General features: G+C 50.2%; 1 protein-coding gene across 6 annotated transcripts; it reads left to right on the forward strand.

The window, feature by feature from the left end:
• The first annotated feature begins 1,689 nt into the window (after positions 1–1,689).
• LOC135458856 (calcium/calmodulin-dependent protein kinase type IV-like) lies at positions 1,690–19,994 on the forward strand. Of its 6 annotated transcripts, none has more exons than XM_064734266.1 (13): positions 1,690–1,765; positions 2,104–2,679; positions 3,003–3,139; positions 7,255–7,333; positions 7,629–7,691; positions 12,199–12,281; positions 12,360–12,432; positions 13,924–14,014; positions 14,107–14,181; positions 15,136–15,211; positions 16,116–16,242; positions 17,613–17,765; positions 19,129–19,994. In XM_064734266.1, the coding sequence occupies exons 2-13, from the start codon at positions 2,677–2,679 to the stop codon at positions 19,819–19,821; spliced, it is 1,653 nt and encodes a 550-aa protein (XP_064590336.1). In that variant the 5' UTR covers positions 1,690–1,765; positions 2,104–2,676; the 3' UTR covers positions 19,822–19,994. The 6 variants fall into 6 exon arrangements, with proteins under 6 accessions (XP_064590336.1, XP_064590337.1, XP_064590338.1 ...); XM_064734267.1 differs by lacking the exon at positions 1,690–1,765 and adding an exon at positions 1,796–1,814; XM_064734268.1 differs by lacking the exon at positions 1,690–1,765 and having other exon boundaries at positions 1,947–2,679; positions 3,006–3,139.
• Positions 19,995–21,356: the final 1,362 nt, after the last annotated feature.

Here is a 21,356-nt window from a genome sequence, read left to right on the forward strand (position 1 = left end):
CCTTTGCTATGGGGAGCACAACACCCCATGGGCTCCCTGGCAGTGTGGGTGGCTCCAGACACAGGGACAGCAGCACCCCAACCCCATCCCCACTCCCACTCTGTTCCTGGCCCCATTCCAGCCTCATTCCTGTCCTTTTCCCAGCCCTATCTTCACTGCCACCCCATTCCTGGACCTGTTCCATCCCCACAGGCCCATCCCATCCCTGGCCCCATGCAAACACCATCCACAGTCCCATCCCTGGCCCCATCCCATCTCCTTCTCTAATCCTGTGTCCATTCTGATTCTGTTCCTGGCCCCAGTCCAAGTCTCACCCCAGCCCTGTCCCCATCCCATCCCCATCCCATCCCATCCCATCCATCCCATCCCATCCCATCCCATCCCATCCATCCCATCCCATCCATCCCAACCCAATCCCATCCTCACTCCCATCCCATCCTCAGTCCCAGCCCTGCCCCATCTCATCCCATCCCATCTCATCCCATCCCATCTCATCCCATCCCATCCCATCCCCATCCCAACCCATCCCATCCCATCCCATCCCATCCCATCCCATCCCATCCCATCCCATCCCATCCCATCCCATCCCATCCCATCCCCATCCCCATCCCATCCCCATCCCATCCCATCCCATCCCATCCCATCCCATCCCATCCCATCCCATCCCATCCCATCCCATCCCATCTCATCCCATCCCATCCCATCCCCATCCCATCCCATCCCATCCCATCCCATCCCATCCCATCCCATCCCATCCCATCCCATCCCATCCCATCCCATCCATCCCAACCCCATCCCATCCTCCCATCCCATCCCATCCTCAGTCCCAGCCCTGCCCGATCTCATCCCATCTCCATTCCCTGTTCCAGGCCCGTCCCCAATCCCAATCTCACCCTAAACCCACCCATGATCCCTGATCCCATCTCACCCCTCCCCTCCACTGCTCATCCTCCTCCTCCAGCTGGGCCCCACCATTCCCAGTGCCATTCCCAGTGCCATTCCCACCATTCCCAGTGCCATTCCCACCATTCCCAGTGCCATTCCCAGTGCCATTCCCAGTGCCATTCCCACCATTCCCAGTGTCATTCCCACCATTCCCAGTGCCATTCCTGCCATTCCCAGTGCCATTCTCTGTTCCCACCATTCCCAGTGCCATTCCCAGTGCCATTCCCACCATTCCCAGTGCCATTCCCAGTGCTCCCAGTGCCATTCCCACCATTCCCAGTGCCATTCCCAGTGCCATTCCCAGTGATATTCCCAGTGCCATTCCTGCCATTCCCAGTGCTATTCCCAGTGCCATTCCTGTCATTCCCAGTGCCATTCCCAGTGCCATTCCCACCATTCCCAGTGCCATTCCCACCATTCCCAGTGCCATTCCCAGTGCTCCCAGTGCCATTCCCACCATTCCCAGTTTCATTCCCAGTGTCATTCCCACCACTTCCAGTGCCATTCCCGCCTTTCCCACCATTCTCAGTCTCTTTCCCACCATTCCCAGTGCCACTCCCAGTGCCATTCCCAGCCCATTCCCACCATTCCCAACGCCATTCCCACCATTCCCACCATTCCCAACCCATTCCCAGCCCAGCCCCGTACCTCAATCCCTCTCCAATCCCAATCCCATCCCCGCCCCGTCCCCTCCCACCTCCCCGTTTCCCCCCCGCCCCCCCCGTTCCCATCCGGTGGGCGACGGCGTCACCGTGCGGCGGCTCCGGGCAGCGCCCGCGCCCCCCGCCCCGCGACCCCCGACACCGGGAGAGGGGAGGGGGTGGGTTCCCGGTTCCGGCTGCTCGGGGTGGGGGCACAGCGCGGCCCCGGTGCGTGCGGGGCGGGACAGGGGCCGCGGCACCGGGGGGGTTCCGGTGCTCCCCGCAGCGGGGCCGGTTCTGCCGGTGCGGGATCGCGATGTGGGTTCGGGGCCGCCCGGGCTCCCCCCGAGCACCGCGCGGGTTCCGTAGCCCCGGGGGGGCTCGGGGGGGGTGCAGTGGCGGCGCCGGGCCGGGGGGTGGCACGGCCGAGCCAGGCGGGAGCCGCTGATGCTGCCGGGGAGGGTCCCGGTGCTCCGCAGCCCCGGCCCCGCATCCTCATCTTCCTCTCTCCCTGCAGCGCTGCGCTCCCGCTTCCCGGCAGCGTCGCATCGCCGCCTCCCGGTGCTGCCCGGTGTCCCGGCATCCCTGAATCCTTCCATCCCGGCATCCCTGAATCCTTCTGTCCCGGCATCCCTGCATCCTCACATCCCATCCCGGCATCCTCCCAGCCCGGCATCGTGGCAGCTGCACCCGTGCTGGCCGGCATCCTCCCATCCCTGCATCCCTCCATCCTTCCATCCCTGCTCTCTCCACTCCCGAGTCCTCCCATCCCTGCATCTCTCCATCCTCCCGTCCCTGCATCCCTCCATCCTCCCATCCCTGCATCCCTCCATCCCTCCATCCTCCCGTCCCTGCATCCCTCCATTCCCGAGCCCTCCATCCCCGCATCCTTCCATCCCTCCATCCTCCCATCCCCGCCCCCTCCCAGCCCCCTGAAGCCCCCCAGAAGATCTGAGCCGTGACGCCCCGGTTTGGGGAGCACCGGGAGGGCCCTCGGGCAGGCTCAGCCCCGGCGCCGCGGGCTCGGGACCCCCCGTGCCCACCCTCGGCACGGCCGCCCCGCGGCGGGGATGAGGCGGCGCCGCAGGTAATGGTACGTGCCGGGCCACGACCCCACCCCAAAATTACCGGGGGGCGCGTGGAGGGGCTGGGGGGGGACCCAAACAGGTGGGAAAAGAGGGAGGGGGTGATGGAAAAAACCGGGAGGGGGGGAAACATCTCAGAGGGGGGGAAAGGAATTATCTCGGGAAAAGCATCGTACGTGCCGGGTGGGAAGGGGATTTGTGATTCCGCCGCGCTCGATAATCCCCAGCGCTGGTTTTTCCCGAGCCATCTGGGCTCTGCGGGAAGCGCGGGGGGGATTTGGGTGCGGGTGAGGCGCCCATCCATGCCGGGGGCTCCCCTTTCCCTTGCCAGCAGCTGCAGGCAGCTGGCAGCCCCCAGCCCACCATGCCGACGTCCAAGAGCGAGGGCGAGAGCGAGTTCTGGATCGATGGATCCCACCGGGAGGCGGCACTGGAAGATTTCTACGTCGTGGGGCCCGAGCTGGGACGGTACCGGGCGGGGAGAGCGAGCGGGGAGGGGCTGGGAGGGGCAGGAGATGGATGGGGCAGGGGGGGATGGAGGGAAGCAGGAGGGATGGAGGGATGTGGGGAGGGATGGAGAAATACAGAGGGGACGGGTTTGGGGGGGATGGAGGGATGTGGGGAGGGATGGAGAAATACAGAGGGGACGGGTTTGGGGGGGATGGAGGGATGTGGGGAGGGGTGAGGAATACAGAGGGGATGGATTGGGGGAGATGAAGGATTTGGGGGGGTGGATGAAGGGGAATGGTGGGTGAAGGGATGCAGGAAGGGAGGGACAGATAGGAAGGGGATGGATGGATGGATGGATGGATGGATGGATGGATGGATGGATGGATGATGGATGGATGGATGGATGGATGGATGGATGGATGGATGGATGGATGGATTTGGGGAGGGGGATGAAAGGAAATGGGGGGTGAAGGGATGCAGGAAAGGATGCAGGAAGAGAGACAGAGACATGAAGAGGATGGAGGGATGTGGGGAAGGCTGAGGAATACAGATGGGATGGATTTGGGGGAGGTGGAGGGATTTGAGGGAGTGGATGAAGGGAAATGGGGGTGAAGGGATGCAGGAAAGGAGGCAGGAAGAGAGGGACAGATATGAAGGAGATGGATGGATGGATGGATGGATGGATGGATGGATTGGTGGATGATGGATGGATGGATGGATGGATGGATGGATGGATGGATTGGTGGATGATGGATGGATGGATGGATGGATGGATGGATGCAGGAAGGGCTGGACAAGCAGGGCAGAAGGATGGATGTAGAAGGGCTGTGGAAGGATGGGTAAGGGGATGGATGGTGACAGACCCTCCCCTCTGGTGTGACCTGGCCTTGCTGCTGTGACGCTGCAGGAAGGGTCTGGCAGAGCTCACTGGGGGTTTGCAGGTTGGGTCAGGGGTCCCTGGGCCTGTGGAGATGGATGTTCCTCATATCCATGGCAGTGGGATCATGGGGACACCCATCTCTCCTCTGAGCACCCCAAAGCTTTGGGGGTGGGCAATGAGGGTCCTGCCTGCTGCAAAATGCCAGAGCCTGAATTCCCAGCTCTGGATTTGGCTTGGAGAGCCCATCTGAGGGCTGTGATCCCTCCAGGGGTGCCAGGGGAAGGTTGATGATCCCATTTGTGGGGGCTCTGGGCTGTGCCATGGGGGGAGACAGCTCTGCCTCGGAGCCCTGGCTCAGAACAGGGGGATTTGGTGGCTCAGGCTGGGTTTCCATCCTCAGAGAATCCTGAAAAGCAGCAATTTTGGTAAAAACAGGAATTTAAGGGTTTGTATCAAGGTGTGGCCACACCAGCCCAGGGCTTGGACAGAATCCAGCCTTGCACAGAGGGATGTCGGAGAGAAGGACAGGCCTGGAATCAATCCATCCATCCATCCATCCATCCATCCATCCATCCATCCATCCATCCATCCATCCAGTTCCAGCACCAGATTTAAATCAAACTCACGGCCTGGTGGGATCTGGGTGGGATTTGGGCTGCTGGGAGCCCACTCTCCATGCACAGCTCTCCCTCAGAGCCTTCCCTGCCAAGACTGGACCCAGATCCAGCCTGGAATCCCCATGGAGCAGGAAAGGGATGGAGAGGGGAGGACCCAGCCCGGGGCCGCTCCCAGCCGCGCATTCCAGGCTCTCTCAGCAAACCCCATCGCTCGACATTTTCCAGTTCATCTGGAAAGCAAATGCAATTATCTCCCGTGGCGGGCGAGGCTGATTGGGGATATTTATTGGCGGCTGCGGGGCCGAGGCGTGGCGAATTCCGAGCGCTGCAATAATTGGGGACGCGTGAGGGGCAGCGCCGCGGGCACAGCGGGCACAGGAGCCACCCCGAGCCCTCCTAAACGCCGAGCCGAGCGCTCCTAAACGAGCTCGTTAGCGCCGGGAATCGGGCTGCGAATTGGCCGTGCGGAAAAAATGGGAGAGGCGACAGATCCTGGCTGGGATTCAGCTCTGGAGAGAGGATGGAGGGTCCTGCCCCGTGTCCAGCCCAGCTGGGAAATTCCAAGGATAACCTCGTGATGTTGTTGTCACAGCAGCAGCGATGCCATTTTGGGTCAAATTGTAGCTTTTGCCCTTTTTCCTGAGCTGCAGCAGGTGGTGGCCGCTGCTCCCCTCCTGTCCCATTTTGTTTCCAAATCCATCCATCCATCCATCCATCCATCATCCATCCATCCATCCATCCATCCATCCATCCATCCCTCCATCCATCATCCATCCATCCAGTTCCAGCACCAGATTTAAATCAAACAAGCTGGGAAATTCCAAGGATAACCTCGTGGCGTTGTTGTAGCGGTGGCAGCAGCAGCAGCGATGCCATTTTGGGGTCAAATTGCAGTTTTTGCCCTTTTTCCTGAGCTGCAGCAGGTGGTGGCCGCTCCTCCCCTCCTGTCCCAATTTGGTTCCAAATCCATCCATCCATCCATCCATCATCCATCCATCCATCCATCCATCCATCATCCATCATCCATCCATCCAGTTCCAGCACCAGATTTAAATCAAACAAGCTGGGAAATTCCAAGGATAACCTCGTGATGTTGTCATAGCAGCAGCGATGCCATTTTGGGGTCAAATTGCAGTTTTTGCCCTTTTTCCTGAGCTGCAGCAGGTGGTGGCCGCTCCTCCCCTCCTGTCCCAATTTGTTTCCAAATTAGTTTTTTAATTGTAAAATGAACTTTGCTGGAGGATGTTTGGCAAAAGGGAGGAAATTTTGGAGCTGGGCAGGGTTGGATCCCGCAGCATCCCGGAGTGGTACCCAGCGCTGCCGTTGCCATGGGAACGCCGTTCCCAAGTTCAGCCGGATGAGGGTGATGCAAAACCTGCTCTGGGTTTGGAGACAAATCCCTCATTCAGGAGAGCACCCGGGAGCTGCCTGGGGGGATGTCGGTGTGCTCAGGGGAGGTTTTGGTGTGAAAATCGCTGATTTTGGGGTCTGATCTTGCCGGGCACCTCCAGGCACAGCCTGAGCTCCGTCCCACGAGGCGGCGGAGCCAAAGTGCGGTGAAACGCGGCCGATGGCTCGGGGGCAGGAATTAATCTGCTGCAGGAGCCAGGCAGGGAGAGATGGAATTGTAAATGAGCCCCTGGGCTGATTTCACCGTCCAGCGCTCGGGAAACGCGATTAACCCGAGCTGAGATCGCCATGGGACGCGGTGGCGGTGCCGGTGTCACCCGGCGGTGTCTGGTGTCGGGATGGGCTGGGATGGAGCCCCGGCGGTGTCGCCGCTGTCGCCGAGGGGCTGCGAGCGAGCGGGGACGCGGCGGCTCCGTCCCGTGGTGAAAGCAGCTTAAGGATTTAAACCCCCTGTAGGAGTCGGGTTTAATTAAAATAGAATTGGAAAAGCTGGGATGGGCGCGGGAGGGGATGCAGGAGGAGGGGGATGTGGGGTGGGGATGAAGGAGAGGGGAACAGGAAGGGAATTCAGGATTTGGGGAAATTCAGGAATGGGGAGATGTGGGGTGGGGATGAAAGAGAGGGGAACACGAAGGGAATTCAGGATTTGGGGGGATGCAGGAGGACGAGGATGTGGGGTGGGGATGAAGGGGAGTGGTACAGGGAGGAATTCAGGAATTTAGGGATGCAGGAGGAAGGGAAGGTGGGGATGAAGGGGAGGGGTACAAGAAAGGAATTCAGGAATTGGGGGAATTCAGGAATTGGAGGGGATGTGGGGTGGGGATGAAGGAGAGGGGAACAGGAGGGGAGTTCAGGAATTGGGGGATGCAGGAGGAAAAGAATGTGGGGCTGAATTAGAAGAGAACAGGAGGAGAATTCAGGATTTGGGGGATGCAGGAGGACGGGGATGTGGGGTGGGGATGAAGGGGAGGGGTACAGGGAGGATTTCAGGAATTTGGGGATGCGGGAGGAAGGGAAGGTGGGGATGAAGGGGAGGGGTACAAGAAGGGAATTCAGGAATTGGGGCATGCAGGAGGAGGGGGATCCATGAAAAGCAGGATCCATGAAGAGTGGAATGAATCCACACTGAGCTCCCAGGGCCTGGCACTGCCAAAGGTGCTGCTGGGGGGCACAGGCGGAGCCGGACCCCCAGCTCTGTGCCAGCCTCACGTCCCTCTGCCCTCCAGGGGAGCCACCTCGGTGGTGTTCAGCTGCCAGGAGAAAGGCACAGGAGCTCCCTACGCTGCCAAGATCCTGAAGAAAACGGTGAGAGGGGCTGGGGATGGGAAGGGGAGCATCAGGGAGCTGGGGAGAGGGTGCTGGTGCCTCTCCTCCCCTGCCCCTTGGCACTAAAACGGGCAGGGGGCTGGCACTGGGCATGGCTCCCACAATCTGGGGGTCCCACATGGACAAAAGTGGGATTTGGGTGGGGTGGGCTCTGGGGCAGATGTAAAATGTGCTGGGTGTGATGTGGGGAGGCAGAGCCAGGCCTGGCAGCGCAGGTGACGCAAGATCTGTGCCGCACAGTTAAAAAAATCAATTAATTTTTGTCGATTCCCAGATCGACAAGAAGATCGTGAGGACGGAGATCGGGGTCCTGCTGCGCCTCTCGCACCCCAACATCGTGAGTAGGACCCCAAAGCAGACCCCTTTGGCTGCTGGGGGTGGGTTTGCACCCTTAATTCACCCTGGTGCTGCGGGAAGGGCTGGAATATCCTCATCCTCATCCTCATCCTCATCCTCATCCTCATCCTCATCCTCATCCTCATCCTCATCCTCATCCTGTCTTGGTGTAAAATGAAGGCGTCACCCCATGGAAAACCCTCCCTGATCCCTCCCTGCCTCACTCACAGCATCCAGGTGATGCCCCTCTCTCTGCCACATGAAATTCCTGCTCCTTGCAGCTCCTTTGAGCTCCCAGCTATAATTTTGAAAGCCAAGGACCCCCCTGTCCTCCTCCTTCCCACGCCCTGGTTTGAGATTTCCACCTCAAATTTCCATCGAGGAGATCAAATGAATCCCACAGAAAATTGCCTGGCTGGAAAATATCCTGCCACAGAGATAAAAGGGAGGCCAGGGCTGCAGGGCTGGGGCTGTGCCCTGCCCACTCAGCACTCCAGGGATAACGGGAGCAGGGTTGGAGCTGATCTAATCCAGCAGAGCCCCTCTGGAATGCCAGGAGCCTCCCAAAAAAGGCTCATTCCCAACTGCATGGTTCCTGTGGGAAACTGCAAAAGGAGCTTGGAGAACACCTGAGTTAAGGGAATGACACAGAAAAAAAACACCTGGGAGCTGCTGTGGGGCTGAGGATTGGGACAGGCCCTGCTCCTGTTGGGATTGTGGTCAGGACATCGCTGGGACATCGTTGGGACATCGTTGGGACATCACTGGACATTGTCTGCAGCATCCCTCAAAGCCTGGGCACGGCTGCTCCCAGCCCATCCTCGGAGTTTTGCTCTCTGGAGAAACCCAAAACCTTCACGCCAAGAGATGAAGCCAAGAGAATTCCCAAAGATCCCAAAAACAGAGATAAAGAGGAACAAAGCGCTGGGGACAGGTTGTCTCTAAACCTCTCAGCCTGTTTTGGGGTGTTTCAGTGGTTTTGGGACAATTTGGTGCTTCAGCTCCTTCCATGGAGACATTTCCCCCATCCCAGCACATCTGGAGAGACACAGGGATGGGAATCACACACCTGGAGCAGCCCAGGTGGATGGGAAGAGGCTTCTCTCAAAAACACCACAGAAAATCCAATTTTCACCCTCCCCTCTCCAGGCAGCTCCTCAGAGCACAGAGGAGGATCCAGCCCTGAGGTTTCCATGGGGTTCTGCTCATCCCCAAGTTCAAGAGATGTTTGAAGAGGAGCTGCTCTGCTCCATTATTGACAGCCAGCACAGTGTGAGCCCATTTTGGGGTATTTTAGTGGTTTTTGGTGCTTCAGCTTCTTCCATGGAGATATTTCCCCATCCCAGCACATCTGGAGAGACACAGAGATGGGAATCACACACCTGGAGCAGCCCAGGTGGATGGGAAGAGGCTCCTCTCTGATGTGTTATCAGCAACACCACAGAAAATCCAATTTTCCCTCTCCTTAAAGCACAGAGGAGGATCCATCCTGTTGGAATATTTAAATCCCCGAGGTTTCCATGGGGTTCTGCTCATCCCCAAGTTCAAGAGATGTTTGAAGAGGAGCTGCTCTGCTCCATTATTTGCTGCTATCGTGCAGCACCGACCTCGGCAGCGGCTGATAATAGGATTGTAAACTTTTGAAGTTAATAGGAAAATTATAGTGCTCTGTGTATTATTATAATGCAATAAGCTGCCACATAGTGTCTCTCACCCCGCGGGGGATCAAGGCTTGTCACCCAGCCTGGGAAGGGAATGATTAAAGCCCCATGAAATTCGCAGTGTCACAAAAGTCTTAAGAAGCATGAAATTCTTGGGTTTCTATTAAAAAAAAAAAAAAAAAAGTGGGGGGGAAAAAAGGAAAAAAAATTGCATTTGGACGTTGCTTTAAAAGAGAATTGTTAATTCCAGATGGGCTGTGGAGGCAAAAAGGGAACTGAATCACAAAAAATCAGGAGGAAAACGAGGGTTTGGTGCCTCTTCTGCTGCAGGACGTTTCCAGAGCCTTGATCCCAGAGTGGCTGTGACCCCACGGGGTGTGTTTGGCTCTCCTTCATCCCCTCCCAGGTGTGCAAGATGAGGATCCATCCCATCCCAGGTGTGCAGGAGCAGGATCCATCCAGGTGTGCAGGATCCATCCAGGTGTGCAGGATCCATCCCAGGTGTGCAGGACCAGGATCCATCCAGGTGTGCAGGATCCATCCCAGGTGTGCAGGATCCATCCCATCCCAGGTGTGCAGGATCCATCCCAGGTGTGCAGGATCAGGATCCATCCCAGGTGTGCAGGACCCATCCAGGTGTGCAGGACCAGGATCCATCCAGGTGTGCAGGATCCATCCAGGTGTGCAGGATCCATCCGAGGTGTGCAGGATCAGGATCCATCCGGGTGTGCAGGATCCATCCAGGTGTGCAGGATGAGGATCCATCCCAGGTGTGCAGGACCAGGATCCATCCAGGTGTGCAGGATCAGGATCCATCCAGGTGTGCAGGACCAGGACCCATCCAGGTGTGCAGGATCCATCCAGGTGTGCAGGACCAGGATCCATCCAGGTGTGCAGGATCCATCCAGGTGTGCAGGACCCATCCAGGTGTGCAGGATCAGGATCCATCCAGGTGTGCAGGATCCATCCCAGGTGTGCAGGATCCATCCCAGGTGTGCAGGACCAGGATCCATCCCATGGGATGCAGCTGCAGTTACACCACAGGGCTGGATGGAGGCTTTGAGGTGCCCACAGACCTCCAAAATTCCAATGTTCTCTGCCAAACAAGCTCAGAAATGAGAAGAGAATCAAGGCTCTGCTCATTCCCACATTCATCTTTAATCCCTGTTAAGTGAGTGGGGCTGCTGCAAAAAATTTTTTAAAAATTCAGGTGAAAACAAATCAAGAAAAACCAAACAAACAGAGGAAGGAAATGTTTGCACTGAGATTTCCCTTTCCACCCTCCCTGGTGGTCAAAGTCTCCTCCCAGCACAGCATTCCTGCGTTGGCACTGTCACATTTTCTGGAAAAATCCCTTCAGCCAGGATTTCTCCTCTTGGGAAGCTCAGAGAAAAATGAAAACAATAATTTTCTGGTTGCTTCTCCTGCGTTTTGCTGCTTTGGAATGTGGTTGGAGATTGTTTATCCAACATGGGAGTTGTTTTTATTTCATGACAATCACAGCCAGCTGTGTGGGGCTCTGGAGAGTCACAGGTTTTTCATTAGTATCTTGTTAAACCTTCTGTAAGTATCTATTTCTCTATTCTTTAGTATAGTTTTAGTATAACATTTTTAAATAGAATATAATACCATAAAATAATAAATTAGCTTTCTAAGAACTTGGAGTCAGATTCATAATTTCCTCCCCTTAATGGGGGAATGCAGAAAATACCACACTGCATCCCACATCCCATAGCCTACATTCCACATCCCTAAATCCCTCCTGTCACCCTTCCCTTCCCTTCTTTCTTTTCTTTCTTTTCTTTTTTTTCCCCCTTACTTTATTTTTATTTATTAATTTATTCAGTTTTATTTATTTCCTCCATATGGGTATGATTTCTTTCATGATTTCATTTTTAATCCCTTTATTAATTAATTACTTTATTTATTTATAACATTGTGATTGTTTATTTCATGGTCACATTTTTATCAATTTTCCAGTTTTATTTTATTTATTTATTTATTTCCTCCATATAGGTACGATTTCTTTTACTATTTCATTTTTAATCCCCTTATTTATTAATTACTTTATTTATTTACAGCATTGTGATTGTTTCTTTTATGATCTCATTTTTATCCATTTTCCAGTTTTATTTATTTTATTTATTTACTGATTTCCTCCATATGGGTATGATTTCTTTTATTATTTCATTTTTATCCTTTTATTTATTAATTACTTTATTTATAACATTGTGGTTGTTTCTTTTATATCTCCTTTTTATCAATTTTCCAGATCAATTTCTTTTATGATTTCATTTTTATCCCTTTATTTATTAATTACTTTATTTATTTATTTATAACATTGTGATTGTTTCTTTTATGATCTCTTTTTTATCAATTTTTCAGTTTTATTAATTTTATTAATTAATTTAATTTTATTTATTTATTTATTTCCTCCATATGGGTATGGAGGAAATGTTTATGATTTCTTTCATGATTTCATTTTTATCCCTTTATTTATTAATTACTTTATTTATTTATGACATTGTGATTGTTTCTTTTATGATGTCATTTTTTTCAATTTTCCAGTTTTATTAATTTTATTAATTTATTTTATTTTATTAATTTATTTATTTCCTCCATACGGGTATGATTTCTTTTACGATTTCATTTTTTATCCCTTTATTTATTAATTGCTTTATTTATTTATATCATCGTGGTTGTTTCTTTTATGATCTCATTTTCATCCATTTTCCGGATCAATTTCTTTTATTATTCCCTTTTTATCCCTTTATTTATTAATTCCTTTATTAATGTATAACATAGTGATTGTTTCTTTTATTATTTCATTTTTATCCATTTTCCCAGATCAAGCTGAAGGAGATTTTCGAGACGCCCTCGGAGATCGCGCTGGTGCTGGAGCTGGTGACGGGGGGAGAACTCTTTGACAGGTGAGGATCAGCTCAGGTGAGGATCCTGGGAGGAGGAGGATGAGGATGGAGGGGGCTGAAGGCTCCTTGTGCCCGCAGGATCGTGGAGAGGGGGTTCTACAGCGAGAGGGACGCGGCGCACGTGGTCAAGCAGATCCTGGAGGCTGTTTCGGTAATGGGGAGGGGTTGCAGCCAAATATCCCTGGGGAGAGGGGCCTGGAGCTTCCCCCATCCCAAATATCCCTGAGAGAAATTGCCTGGATGATGACCCTAAACCCAAATATTCCCGAGTGAGAAGGGCTTCTGGAGCTGAATTTGATCCCATAATATCCCTGAGGAAAAGCATCCAGAGCTGCCCTGATCCCAAATATCCCTGAGGAGAAGGGCCTGGAGGTGCCTCCATCCCAAATATCCCTGAGAAATGTCTGCAGCTGCCCCTATCCCAAATATCCCTGAGGAGAAGCACGCAGAGCTGCCCTGATCCCAAATATCCCTGAGAAATGCCTGGAGATGCCCCCATCCCAAATATCCCTGAGGAGAGGCACCCAGAGCTGCATTGATCCCAAATATCCCTGAGGAGAAGTGCTTGGGGCTGCTCCCAACCCAAATATCCCTGAGAAATGTCTGCAGCTGCCCCTATCCCAAATATCCCTGGGGAGAGGCACTCAGAGCTGCCCTGATCCCAAATATCCCTGAGGAGAAGGGCCTGGAGCTGCATTGATCCTAAATATCCCTCAGGAGAGGCACCTGGAGCTGCCCTGATCCCAAATGTCCCTGAGAAATGCCTGGAGCTGCACTGATCCCAGATATTCCTGAGAAATTCCTGGAGCTGCCCCCATCCCAAATATCCCTGAGGAGAAGCACCCAGAGCTGCTCTGATCCCAAATATCCCTGAGGAGAAGGGCCTGGAGGTGCCTCCATCCCAAATATCCCTGGGGAGAAGTTCCTGGAGCTGCCCCCATCCCAAATATCCCTGAGGAGAAGCACCCAAAGCTGCTCCCATCCCAAATATCCCTGAGGAGAAGGGCCTGGAGGTGCCTCCATCCCAAATATCCCTGAGAAATGTCCTGCACGATATCCTGAGGAGAGCATCAGAGCTGCCCTGATCCCAAATATCCCTGGAGAAGGCTGGAGTGCACGATCCAATATCCTGAGAAATTCTGATCCCACCAAATATCCCTGAGAAAGCAGAGCTCATGTCCAATTCCTGGAAGCCTGTGCTCCCATCCCAAATATCCCTGAGGAGAAGTTTCTGGATCTGTCTCCATTCCAAATATCCCTGAGGAGAAGTTCCTGGATCTGTCCCCATCCCAAATATCCCCGGGCAGAGGCACCCAGAGCTGCCCCCACCCCAAACACCTCATTTCTCCGCTCACCCTTGCCCTTCCAAAGGCACCACTGGGAGAAGACGGATCTGCTCTCAGAGGTGATGGAGAGGAGGAAGGAGGAAGGTCAGGGCTGCTCTGCATCCCACAGTTTCCATGGCAACGGGAGGGTTTAAAAAACAGGAAATTCCTGACTGGAAACAGATTTACCACAGTTGTAGCTGTTCCTGAGCTGGTCCCGAGTTTGTGGCAGGTCCCCAGTCGCTGCTGCCACCTCCCAAATTCTGTCTGGGGCTGTTCCCTTCCTTTTCACACCCCATTTTTCCTTTTTTTTGCAGTATTTGCACGAGAATGGGGTCGTGCACCGGGACCTGAAGCCAGAGAACCTGCTCTATGCTGACCTGTCCCCCGATGCACCCCTCAAAATCGGTGGGTTGGGGACCTGGCCAGGGGTCCTGGCATGAGAGAGGGTGCCAGTGCCCCTCCCTGATGGCGCTGCCACTCCCTTGTGTCCCTGCAAGGTGACTTTGGGCTCTCCAAGATCGTGGATGAACAGGACACCATGAAAACCGTGTGTGGGACACCGGGGTACTGCGGTGAGAGGGGAGGGGGACAGGAAAGCTGGGGTGGGAGGGAGAGAGGGACATTGTGGGGACAGGAAAATTGGGGTGGGAGGGAGGGAGGGACATTTTGGGGACAGGAAAATCAGGGTGGGAACAAGGGAGGGACCTTTTGGGGAGAAGAAAATTGGCAAGGGAGGGACATTTTGGGAGAGGAAAATTGGGGTGGGAGAGAGGAGGGACATTTTGGGGAGAGGAAAATTGGGGTGGGAGAAAGGAGGGACATTTTGGGAGAGGAAAATTGGGGTGGGAGGGATGGAGGGACATTGTAGGGACAAGAAAATTGGGGTGAGAAAGAGGGAGAGACATTTTGGGGAGAGAGGGACATTGTGGGGAGAGGAAATTGGGATGGGAGAAAGGAGGGACATTTGGGAGAGAGGAAAATTGGGGTAGGAGAGAGGGAGGGAAAATTGGGGTGGAAAGGAGAGGGAGGGACATCGTGGGGAGAGAGGGACATTGTGGGGAGAGGAAAATTGGGGTGGGAGGGATGGAGGGACATTTTGGGAGAGGAAAATTGGGGTGGGAAAGAGAGGGAGGGAAAATTGGGGTGGAAGGGAGAGGGAGGGACATCTTGGGAGAGGAAAATTGGGGTGGGAGAGATGGAGGGACATTGTGGGGAGAGGAAAATTGGGGTGGGAGAAAGGAGGGACATTTGGGAGAGAGGAAAATTGGGGTGGGAGGGACATTCCAGGGAGTTTTCCCCACCTGAGGCTGGGCACAGCTTGGTGCACGAATAGCTGGAGTTTTGCCACATTTGGGTGGCACAGATCCACATTTATCCCCTTTTTCTCCACATTTATCCCCTTTTCTTCACATATATCCCTTTTCCTCTGCATTTATTCTTTTCCTCCACACCTGTTGGTGCCCAGCAGGGTTTTCTCCACTGGGACTCCCCCATGGGTGTTTTTGACCCCCAAATTTTCCTTCCAGCCCCCGAAATCCTGCACGGGTGTCCCTATGGACCAGAGGTGGACATGTGGAGCGTGGGGGTCATCACCTACATCCTGTGAGTGTCACAGCCAGGGGACACAGAAAGGGGGGATTTGTCCCCTCTGTCCCTGCTGGGGGATGTTTGGGAATTTGCAGGGTCCCCAGGATGAAGGAGGAAATTATTTGACTCTATGTTTTTAGAAGGAATATAATATAATATAATATAATATAATATAATATAATATAATATAATATAATATAATATAATATAATATAATATAATATAATGTAATATAATACTACCATAATAGATATTTATAATATTACCATAATATATATTTACAGTATCACCATAATATATATTTATAATATAATATTGTACATACTATAATATATATTTCTATTATATATACTATAATAGATTATTCTATTATATTATAATATTCTAATTTTATTATAATTATAATGTATTAAAATCTTATTAATACATAATCTATAATAATAAAATTTATATAATTAAATTATTAGAAGTTTATAATTGAGTTTATAATTAAGTTTATAATTAAGATTAAGTTATAATTTATGATAATTTAATCATAACAATATTATAATTAATTATAATATTATAATGATATGATAATATATTATATGATATAAAATAAAATATATGTATATAATAATAGTGTATATACTGTTATATACTATTATATGCTATTATATTATATTATATACCATTATATACTCTTATATACTTTTATATACTATTCGTACTATTATATTATATTACATTAATACATTACATTATATTAATTATATTATATACTGTTATATATATTAATATTATATTATATTATATAATTATTATTATAATTATATATATAATATATATTATATTATATTATATTATATTATTATATTATATTATATTATATTATTATATTTATATTATATTATATATATATTATAATCTGTCCCCCCAGGCTCTGTGGCTTCGAGCCCTTCTTTGACCCGCGGGGGGATCAGTACATGTACGGCCGCATCCTCACCTGCGACTACGAGTTCGTGTCCCCCTGGTGGGACGAGGTGTCCCCAAACGCCAAGGACTTGGTGAGTGAGGCACTGCTGGCCTTGGGAAACTGTAACTTTTATTATTTTATTTTATTTTATTTTATTTTATTTTATTTTATTCTAATATATTTTATTCTAGTATATTTTATTCTAGTATATTTTATTCTAATATATTTTATTATAATATATTCTATTCTAATATATTTTTATCTTATTTATTTTATTTTATGTCCCTTCCCTTCCCTTCCCTTCCCTTCCCTTCCCTTCCCTTCCCTTCCCTTCCCTTCCCTTCCCTTCCCTTCCCTTCCCTTCTCCCCTTTTCCTTTCCCTTACATTATTTTATTTATTTATTTATTTCCTCCCCATGTTTATGATTTCTTTTATGATTTCATTTTGATCCCTTTATTTATTAATTACTGTATTTATTCATAACATTGTGATTGTTTCTTTTATGATTTCATTTTTATCCATTTATCAATTTCTTTAATTCTGTTTATTTATCTATCACATTTTATTATTGATGTATTTATTTATGATTTTATGTTTATGTGTTTATGTCAAATTTCCATTTATTTATTCATCACTATTTTCATTATTGGTTTCACTTCTTTTATGATTTTATTTTTATCTATTTATTGCTTTTGTTTATATCTTTTCATTTATTAACCACATATTTTTTTATTCCTTGCATTTCATTATTTTATTTTCATGTATTTTCTGCATATATTTATCTAATTAAATTTATTTATTTCCCCAAATTTCTATTAATTATTTATTTTTTCATGTGAATTTATTATTTATTTCTTTATTATGATGCACTCTTGCTTTCTTTAATTTCCTTTATTTATTCCTTATTTTTTATGATTGATTTTATGATTAATTTATTTCATTTATTAGTTTGATTTTTAAAAATATTTATTAATTTATTATTGATTTTATGATTAATTTTATTTCTTTCTATTTCCATTTCCTATTTCTTTCCCTTTTGTTTCTTATTTATTTATTTTCAGTTTCTTCTTTCTTCCTTTTTTTTTGTTATTGATTTTATGATTAACTTTATTTCATCTATTATTTTTCTATTTCTTCTATTTTCCTATTCCTTTCCATTCTTGTCCTTCCTTCCTTCCTTCCTTCCTTCCTTCCTTCCTTCCTTCCTTCTTTTTATTATTGATTTTATGATTAATTTTATTTCTTTCTATTTTATTTCTTATTTATTTCTTTTTCTTTATTTCTTCCTTCTCTTTATTATTGATTTTACGATTTATTATGGTAAATTTTATGATTTATTACAATTATTTTGATTATTTATTTGATTTTACGATTTATACATTATATATAAATGATAATCTTCTTTATTTTACTGTGAATTTCTACAAAATAACAAAAATGAGCGATTTTGCTGCTTTCAGGTGAGGAAATTGATCGTTTTGGATCCCCAGAAGAGGCTGACGGTTCAGCAGGCCCTGCAGCACCCCTGGGTCACTGGGAAAGCAGCAAAATTCGCTCACATGGACAGCACGCAGAGGAAACTGCAGGAATTCAACGCCAGGAGGAAACTGAAGGTGAGGAGGGGACACCTGGGGACGTGTGACAGCACAGGGAGGGGATCCTGAAATAAAAATTCATTTTCTGCCTCTAACATTGAATAGATTTCTAAAAGTGGCAGTGGATTTAAAAAGTGCCGCCTCTCCAATGTTACTGAACTAACAAACAGTATATCAAATTCCTCTTCTTCCATAAAAGAATGCAAAATTATAAGTTATTTACAAAAAGGGTGTGGAAAAGTTTGTTATGAAAATGTATAAACATCAAAAAAATTAGAAAATTTTAAAAAATTGAAGCGACAGATAACTGCCCCCATGCATGGCCTGGAAGGGCAGCGCCCTCTTGGATCCTGAGGGAAAGTTTGGAGCGGTACCAGGGGATTTTTGGGATGGATTTTAGGGAAAGGTTCCTCCCCCAAGGGTGCTGGGCATTGAATTTCTTCAATCTGAGGCTGCCAGAGCTGCAGGAGTTTGGGATGGGATTGTTGGGGTGGGATTGTGGGGATGGGATTGTTGGGGTGGGATTTTTGGGATGGGATTGTGGGGCTGGGATTGTGGGGATGGGATTTTTGGGATGGGATTTTTGGGATGGGGTTGTGGGGCTGGGATTGTGGGGATGGGATTGTGGGGGTGGGATTTTTTGGATTTTTTGGGATGGGATTGTTGGGACATGGAATTGTGGGGATATGGGATTTTTGGGGTGGGATTGTGGGGATGGGATTGTTGGGGTATGATTGGGATTGTGGGGATGGGATTTTCTGGGATGGGATTGTGGGGAATGGATTTTTGGGATATGAGATTGTGGAGGAAGGATTTTTGGGATGGGATTGTTGGGGTGGGATTGTGGGTATGGGATTTTTTGGGGTGGGATTTTTGGGATATGGGATTGTGGGGGAGGGATTGTTGGGGTGGGATTGTGAGGGTGGGATTGTGAGGGTGGGATTGTTGGGGTGGATTGTGAGGGTGGGATTGTTGGGGCGGGATTGTGAGGGTGGGATTGTTGGGTGGGATTGTTGGGGTGGGATTGTGAGGGTGGGATTGTGAGGGTGGGATTGTGAGGGTGGGATTGTTGGGGTGGGATTGTTGGGGTGGGATTGTGAGGGTGGGATTGTGGGGGTGGGATTGTTGGGGTGGGATTGTTGGGGTGGGATTGTGAGGGTGGGATTGTGAGGGTGGGATTGTTGGGGTGGGATTGTGAGGGTGGGATTGTGAGGGTGGGATTGTTGGGGTGGGATTGTTGGGTTGGGGTTGTGAGGGTGGGATTGTGAGGGTGGGATGGTTGAGCTGGGATTGTTGGGGTGTCCCAGGCCAGGCCAGGATTTGGGCTGGGTGATCCCCTCGGAACATTCCACAATTCCCTGATTCTCTGCCTCCATCCCAGGCTGCCATGAAGGCCGTGGTGGCCTCCAGCCGCTTGGGCAACCACGGCCACCACGACTGCTCCCGCAGCGGCCGCGGCCAGGGGGGACCCCGGGGCCTGGCCCAGCCCAAGGGGAACAGCGGCCCCAGGGCCGGCACGGAGCTCAGAACGTTCCAGAGTGACCATCCTGCCACGTTCCAGAGTGACCACCCCAGTGTGGGCCCAGAGGCCACGTGCCAGAGTGACCATCCTGCCACATTCCAGAGTAACCATCCTGCCAAAGGCCCGGTGGCCACATTCCAGAGTGACCACCCCAATGTGGCCCCAGTGGCCGTGTTCCAGAGTGACCATCCCACCACATTCCAGAATGACCACCCTGATGTGGGCCCAAAGGCTACATTCCAGAGTGACGACCCCGCCATGGTCCAGAGTGACCACCCCGATGTGGCCCCAGTGGCCACGTTCCAGAGTGACCACCCCGCCATGTTGGAGAGTGACCATCCTGGTGTGGGCCCGGTGGCCGCGTTCCAGAGCAACCACCCCACCATGGGCCCAATGTCCGTGTTCCAGAGTGACCATTCCACCGTGGGCCCGGTGGCCACGTTCCAGAGCGACCATCCTGCCACGTTCCAGAGTGACCACCCCACTGTAGGCCCAGTGGCCATGTTCCAGAGTGACCACCCCACCATGGGCCCAGTGGCCACGTTCCAGTGACAATCCCGCCACATTCCAGAGTGACCACCCCCCCAAAGGCCTGGTGGCCACGTTCCAGAGTGACCACCAAGCCCTGGTGGCCGTGCCAGGGCCTGCCTGTGACAGTTAATGGCCCCACAGCAGCGGTGGCACCACCAAGCCTTGGCCACTGCTCTGGGCCATCCTCGTGTCCTGTCCTGTCCTGCCAGCCCCCTCGCTGTCCCTGTGTCTGTCCCCACCACCTGAGGGGACACTGCAGTGACTTTTCTTCCCACTTTGCAGCAGTCTGGGCCGCTGTGGTTTGGGAAGATCCCAAAAATCGAGGCACAACCAGGATTTCTCCCACCTTTCCCTGCAAAGGCAGTGAGTTGTCTTTAAGGGGTTCCTGTAAATAATCCTGAAAATTGTTTTTTTTAATTTTTCTGCTGTAGCTGTGACACATCCAGTGCTGTCACCAGCCCAGCTGTGGGGCTGCTGCTGTGTTAGGAGGGGTTTTAGGAGCCCCAAATATTCAATCCTCTCTGGAGAACAGCCCGTGTCAGTGCTCCCCTTGTCATTCCCCAGCCCTGGGTTGTGTTTTTTGGGTGTGTTCCCCACCTTCAGCCTTGCTGTGGATCCTTGCTGCTGGTGGTGGGGTGGTCACAGACTGGGAATGCTGGTCCAGCCTCCCCTTGGTGTTCCAGGTCAGGATTGACACAATTTTAACACAAGAATTTGAATATTGTGAGATTTTGCCACATAACTGCTGTTCCCTGAGGTAGGCTGGTGCATTTATACTTTTTAATTTTTATTTTTTAATGAAAACAGCAGACAAACTTCTTGAAAATTATTTTTTTTTAAGGCAGGAAAAAGAATAACCAAACCATTTACAGATTTTAATAGACAGCAAGTCAGCAAAATCCATATTCCACGTGGGAATTGCAGGTCGAGCCCTAAGGCAGCAACCATCACCTGCACTCCCCACATTTTGGGCTTAGAATGCTGCGTTCAGGATAAAAATCCCACCAAATTTATACAGGAGGTTCACTCCCCCAGGATGGGGGTGCAGAATTGAGCAGCTGGGGTGGGGAGGGAAAAAAAAAACCAACCAAAATTGGATGTTTTGCCAAAGGTGATGCAGCAGTGACGGACCTGAGGGTGACAGAGCAGGGGGAGGAAATTTGGATTTTGAACAGAAATCAATATAGCTCCAAGTGAGGATCCATCCTGGAGCTCAGGGGGGTTTGGGGAGCCAAAGACAGCAGAGAAATGGGGTTCCAGAGGGATTTTGATTGGGAAAAAATCATGGCTTGGCCAGAGCTGCATTTTTTGAACTTGAGCTGCTCTTTTGTGGGGAAGCAGCTGCCCAGAGAGGTGTCCCAGGGTGAAACAAAGCCTCTGATCCCGTGGGACTCTGCAGCACAGGGAATTTCCCCCTTTTTTTGCATTTTTGCCATTTTTCCCTCTCCTTTTCCAACCCTGAGGGCTGAGCCTTGCAGGGTGCTCAGCTCCTGCTCTGTGTTGTGTCATTGGACCTGAACTCTGCCTTGTTGTTCCCCAAGCCAGGTTTTAAAGAT

Source organism: Zonotrichia leucophrys, chromosome 28 (genome assembly GCF_028769735.1).
Source record: "Zonotrichia leucophrys gambelii isolate GWCS_2022_RI chromosome 28, RI_Zleu_2.0, whole genome shotgun sequence".
Lineage (NCBI taxonomy): Eukaryota > Metazoa > Chordata > Aves > Passeriformes > Passerellidae > Zonotrichia > Zonotrichia leucophrys.